Here is a 6,389-nt window from a genome sequence, read left to right on the forward strand (position 1 = left end):
TCTCATGTAAAATGAGATAAACATAACCCATATTTAAATTTGGTAATGACTTTGGATTGAAATTTTTGATGCTTTGACACTTGAGTTTGACCATTCAAGTGATTTGATGATTTGGGGCAAGGAAGCACGGACACTTGTAAAAACAGGGAGAGTCGTGTTCGACACGCTCCGACATGGTGTCGGACACGCGGTCAACTTTTTCCAACACGTTGACCATTCCGACACGCGAATTTGACCGTGTCCGACACGGTCAAATGGCATTTTCATAATTTTTTTAATTTTTTTTTAAAAAAATTATTTTTTTTTTAAAATTAAAATATATTAATAAATCTTCCACCTGATCATATCAATTTTATTTTTTTTTGTCTTTTTTCCCCTTAAGTAGATAAGATATCATCTCAGCATCGTTGTTGTCAATTCCTATCACGCTCTTGTTGTATCTCCTTCTGTCTGATCTCTCTCTCTAATATGATTTGATCTCTTTATCTGATATTATATATATCTCTCATCCCAGTTCTTATTTTTTTTATTAAAGCTTCCATCTTTATAACGTGTTGATGAGTATTATTAATTTAGTTTCATTTTTTTGTTAAATTACTAAATATTAAATGAAATATACACTATATAAATTAAAAATATTATTTAATATTAAAACGTGTCCCAACGTGTCGAAATCCATAATTTTTTAGGATTGACGTGTCGAAGTGTCGTGTCGTATGTGTCACGTGTCGTATCAGTGCTACATAGATTTGGGGTTCATGTAAATTGATGCTTGAGTTTGAACTCTTTTGTTTCTTTGGAATTATTTCACTTAAATGTCAAGTTGTTTTCATGCTTGAATTCGACCATTCATGTGATTTTAATGTTATTTTATATGCATAGGTAAGATTCTATAATTCGTGCCAATCTCACGATTTATGATTTTGCTACTCTCTCTCAATCTTAGTTAAGATCTCGATCTTGAAAATATTGCACTAATTTTTGTACAAGTCGCATATAAAGGTGGCGAGCGATTTGAATGCGCATTGTCAGGATGCCCATCTTTTCATATTAGTTTGGTAAATAGTTTGCCAAAAAAATACAATTCAACTTATATGGGTCAAAAAGCCTTATTTGTGTCATAGTATTGTTTGTTTGAACTTTTATTCAATATATTTTGATAAAAACACATTTTCATGAAAAAATTTAAAAAAAAAAAACTAAATCCCTTATATAATATTATAAGACAACAAATTATATTCAATCAATTAACTTTGTTTTTCTCAAAATGGATCTAATCCAATCTGTAAACACACTTAAATTTCATTGCAATACACTTGATCGATAATGATACGTATTGACAAAGTTGTTTATAGAATCATAGAGGAGGGTAATATATAGGATTTCATTCTGATAAGCAATGGACACTTGGAGTAGTAGATCCAACTATTCCATGTGCATTTTTGCAAGAAGCATATGTCTTCTTCCCTGGTTTTGAAGAGACAATGTCGATTTGATCCAACACAATATTGAAACAACCCAATGGGCTGCAATTTAAGTTAATAGCATTGTCGTTAGCAGAAGTTCCTTCGAAACCACGGTATGTCACCTCACTCACTCTCACTGCTGAATCATTCTAATTGTCCAAATTCAAAACATAATTATCATAAGTAAGAAAAAAAAAGTTGAAATCACAAGAAATAATATGAATGTAGAGTAAAATGTGTACCGTTGGATGTTGTGTAGGGTAGTGTTGATCTATTAATATGGGATGGTGAACCCTTATAAGTGTTATTTGCTCAAAAGTGATCTTCCTTGCATAACCTGATCCACCCTAAAAAAAAATTGGAAAATTGAAAACCCACAAGTGAAGATAATTGGAAAAGGGATATATATATATATATATATATATATATATATATATATATATATATATATATATATATATATATATATATATATGAGGTAGGATCCTTTGACACCAGTGTCAAATTTGAAATTTGACACTTTATCTGAGAGCCATTAGATAAAAAAAGATCAACGACTCTGATTTGTAAGCATGTGACACCATTGATCTTTTTTGATCTAATGGCTCTCAGATGAGGTGTCAAATGATCCTATCTATATATATATGGAAAAATATTTGTCCTTTTAAATGACATAACTTGTGTCATTTCACTTTCACAAAGAGATGAGACCCACACTTTTATTTTTTTTTGTCCACTCTCTTTCCCCCATGATTTATCTCTTTCTGTCACTTAAAATGACACAACTTTACACATCTTTACAAATTCCCTCGCAAAATCGTTTGCGAAGAAATTTGCAACGGAAAATAGTAGCGAGGATGAAATTAGCAACGGAATTTCCATAGCAATTCCGTCACTATACAAGTTTTTTCTAATAGTGTTTAAAAAATGATACACACTTTTTTCTTATAGATATATATATATATATATATATATATATATAAAATTAGCTAAATAAGTGTGCAAAAACTATTTTCCACACATATGGTACACACCTGACATGTCTTGATTCTTGCTCCATTTTGAGTCTCATTGAAGCTACAATTCCTTACATAAACCTCTTCAACTGTCTCATGAGCTTCATTTCTACCAAGGCTTCCAATGCTGATTAATTCATACATGTTTTGATGAGATTTGTCAAAGATACAATAACATAAATATTAAATAATAGAAGCATTTTACAAATTGATGTGATGTGCGAGTCAAGTGATAATATTTACATCAAATACTTAACTCTTATTTTCACATGAAATTTTAAGTTGAGGATGTCACTTAATTGTTTATATCCAAAAGCCTTATATTTAATTTGTACATGACCTAAAAAATTAACTTTTATATAAACCTTATTCCATGGCCTGGTCCACAAGCAACCCTAGCAGCATAGATGTAAGAACAACCACTATTGATGGCAATGCAATCATCACCTGTTTAGAATTGTAAAGTAAATTGAAATTTCACATTAAGTAATTTATTTTAATACTACAATTGAAATTTGATATGTACATAAGATGAAAACATGGTTTACCAGTTCCTATAGTAGAATCTTCTATCAAGATATTTTTGGAAGCCGAAATGTCAATTCCATCAGTATTGGGGCTATGAGGAGGAGCATGAATATTGAGATCAGAGAATCTTGCACCCTCACAACTATTTATGGTTATGTGACCACAAGGGCTATCAGTGATGGTCAGGTTACTAACTGTAAGATCATTGCAAGCATGAAAACCTAATAGCTGCATCATCCACATGAAAAATCAAGTCACAAGATATAGAGATTAATAACTTAAAAGCTATAATCATTGTTTACATAGCTTGTGGTAGTAGACTTTTGAAAGAAATTAATAAATAAATATTAAATAATATATTTAATTTAGAATATATTCATTGTCAATATATAAACATATTATAATTATGGCATAATTAACAGTTGGTTGAGAGTGGTCATACTCTAGGTCGTGAACAACTTATACATTGCCACCATTCAGAACCATTGCCATCAATTGATCCTCCACCATCCATTGTGAGACTGTTTACATTTGAAATCATAATCAAATGTGATGTCACATCACCCCATGCGTCATTCGAAGGTGCAACTATTTTTCCTAAAAGCTGCAAGGAGGAACAAAAGAAAATAAGTATATAGATCCTTTATATTAGAGAAATTTGGATAGATGTTTCTCATGGGAATATAGTTTATTTGATTTGATTTAATTCTTTAAACAAAAATGTTAGTCAGAATTTGAGACACTATATTGAGTTAAGCTGAATATCTTACCTTTTAACTATTTTAATATTATTAACATGTTTGTTTCATTATGAAGTCAAATAAAAAAAAATCACTAGGATTGGTCTAGTGGTGAGTGGTTTAAGTAGTTTGTATTAAGTTATGTGTTCAATTCTCACCATTGTATAAAAAAAAAAAGTCAAATAAAAAAGAAATCATTTTTCTTTATCATTAAATGATATTAAATAAGACAAAACGATAACTCTTTCATATCTTTTCATTTTTTATTCTTTTCTATAATATATCTTCCATTACTTTTCTAACTGAGTATTTTACTTTAAATATGCACATATATCCCCCCAAAAAAACAAGTAGTATAGCAGTTGCATTGTAAAATGGTTATTAGCTATACCTGAATATGAATACTTGTGGCCTTGCAAGTACCCTTTAATAATATGTTTGTCACCATGAATAATTTTTCCTGTGGTATAAGTAGAGTTGATGCCCCTTTTGCTCCACATGCATTATTCCATGCTCTTAAAAATGCCTACAATCAATTCAAAATAGAAAGCTCGATCTTATTAAGAGATATTCAATTGGTTAAAACCTATCCAAACCTGCTATCAAAATAAGCACACTCAAATCAACATCAAAATAAACAATATTTTTATTCCAAACTAGTTGAGGTTGGTGATAAATTAATCTAAATAAAAAAATATGAAAATATTGAGAAAAGAGATAAAAATAAATTTAATAAAATATAAATAGTAATGGATTTTTAAAAAGTTAAAAAAAATTAAAAAATTAAAAATAAATAAAGTGAAAACAAAGATATAAAAGAGAGAAAAATACAGCACATACAAAACAATAATAAAGTAAAAGAAATATATAAAGAAATAAAGAAAAAAATAAAAAAATACATAAACAAATAAATAAGAGAAGAAAAATTGAGAGGAAAAAAAAAGAACGGATAAAGAAAGGAATAAAGAAAAATATAGAGAAAAATAACTAAAAAGGGACTTAAAAATAAATAAGCATACTCAAATAACAACCAAAAAACCTCCCCTTATATAAAAGAATAGGTTCTCATAAACTATAGATTAAAATTATAACGAAATAATTATCCAAAAAAAAAATTATAACGAAATAAAGAAGGGAAAACATATACTTGTGAATCATCTGATTTGCCATCGCCATTAGCTCCATATTCCATCACATTATAAATGTTTTTGGTTCCAGCATTCCACCTCAAAGATAAACATGGTGAAACAAAACCAAGAACAAAAACACAAGTGATTAGCAGTTGCATCTTTAACAAGAGTGAAACTGGCAAAAAGGAGTATTTTTTATCTTCTATTTTTATGGTAAATACTCTTGGGTAGATCTAGAGTTGGCTAAAGTGATTTGTGAAGGAAGCATAAGTACTGGGGTTTAAATAGTAGCTTGTATCACTATTAAGTAATGGGGATTAGTAGTTAAAGAAGTGGAGAAAAAAATACACCATTAAAGCTTTGAAATATGTTTTTTTAATGGTAAAAAGAATCTGATCTATAAAACATTAATTACTCATAATAAACGCTAGTGTATCGGCAATAGTTATAATCTACGCTGACTTTCCTAATTTGACTAGAGTCAAATTAATTAATCTCTTGTAATTAATATTTTTTTCTATCTTTTAAGTTAAAGTCAACTAGGAGCTAATAATTTTTTGATTTCCTTAACATGTCCATGGTAAAGAATTAGACAAAAATCATTAAATTTATTATGTTAAAAACTCAAATATCAATTCTAAGTGATAATATAATTTAATTAAAAATAAAAATATTATTTTCAGTCATTAACTCGTGCCTTTAAGACACCGTCAAAAAATTTATGACTATTTCATACAAGCCTTTCTTTTTCATTTAATTTTAGGGATTGCTTTTTCTTATGTCATTGGAGACAAGACTATCTCCTATAGAGGCATCTTCAAGTGGGTCCTACACTATAACAAAAAGAAAAAAAAATAAAAATTGATGGCTCAAATTTTGAAGGGTCTATGACATGAGGTAAGCTCTCTCCAATGACATAAGAAAAACATTACCCTTAATTTTATACTAGTAAGTATCTTGTGTAATCTACTCTGACTTCTCTGACTTCATTAATGTTTATTTAATTGATGTCTAGTGATTAATATGGGAAATCATACTCTCATGCAATAGGAGAGCAAAAACATTTCCTACACAAATTCGTTTTCCGTGCCAATTAATTTTTCTTTTCTTTTATAATATAAAATATGGGACCCACATTTAATTTGTCTCTACTTTTGTTCTCTCATGTTTTCATGCAACATAAGAAAACATGAACCCGATTAATATATATCTTTTCTATGTTTTCAATTAAAATCAATTATGACCTAATAAATTTTTGGATTTTGTTAACATGTTTATGGTAAGGAATTAAAAATAAAAATCATTACTATAATATATAAGCATTTATTATCTTAAAAAGCCCAAGACCATTTAATTATTTTTTAAGTGATTACGATAATTTATTAAAGAGTAATAAATATATTATTTATAATCATTAACTCGTATCTTAAGACAATTAAATAAAATTTATTATCAGTTCATGCAAGCCTTTCTCTCTCATTGAATTTTATACTAGTAAGCTTTTTGTGT

The 6,389-nt window shown here is 28.5% G+C and overlaps 1 protein-coding gene across 1 annotated transcript; it reads right to left on the bottom strand.

The window, feature by feature from the left end:
• Positions 1-1,384: 1,384 nt before the first annotated feature.
• LOC133295858 (probable polygalacturonase At3g15720) lies at positions 1,385-5,038 on the bottom strand. Its single transcript, XM_061494725.1, has 8 exons — positions 4,898-5,038; positions 4,152-4,276; positions 3,453-3,558; positions 3,031-3,238; positions 2,848-2,929; positions 2,501-2,609; positions 1,709-1,813; positions 1,385-1,588 (listed from the first exon to the last, which is right to left on the bottom strand). The coding sequence occupies exons 1-8, from the start codon at positions 5,036-5,038 to the stop codon at positions 1,385-1,387; spliced, it is 1,080 nt and encodes a 359-aa protein (XP_061350709.1).
• Positions 5,039-6,389: the final 1,351 nt, after the last annotated feature.

This window comes from Gastrolobium bilobum, unplaced genomic scaffold, assembly GCF_033153095.1.
Source record: "Gastrolobium bilobum isolate Gb01-03AN ecotype WA unplaced genomic scaffold, APGP_CSIRO_Gbil_v1 utg35143, whole genome shotgun sequence".
Classification (NCBI taxonomy): Eukaryota; Viridiplantae; Streptophyta; class Magnoliopsida; order Fabales; family Fabaceae; genus Gastrolobium; species Gastrolobium bilobum.

Bases quoted from the DNA above. Each gene is read 5' to 3' on its own strand.
- LOC133295858 (XM_061494725.1), bottom strand. From the start codon at position 5,038: ATGCAACTGCTAATCACTTGTGTTTTTGTTCTTGGTTTTGTTTCACCA. The intron at 2,930-3,030 runs GTAAACCATGTT...AATTCTAAACAG, and splicing joins AGATTCTACTATAGGAACTG to GTGATGATTGCATTGCCATC. The intron at 1,589-1,708 runs GTACACATTTTA...AGAGTGAGTGAG, and splicing joins ACCCTACACAACATCCAACG to GTGACATACCGTGGTTTCGA.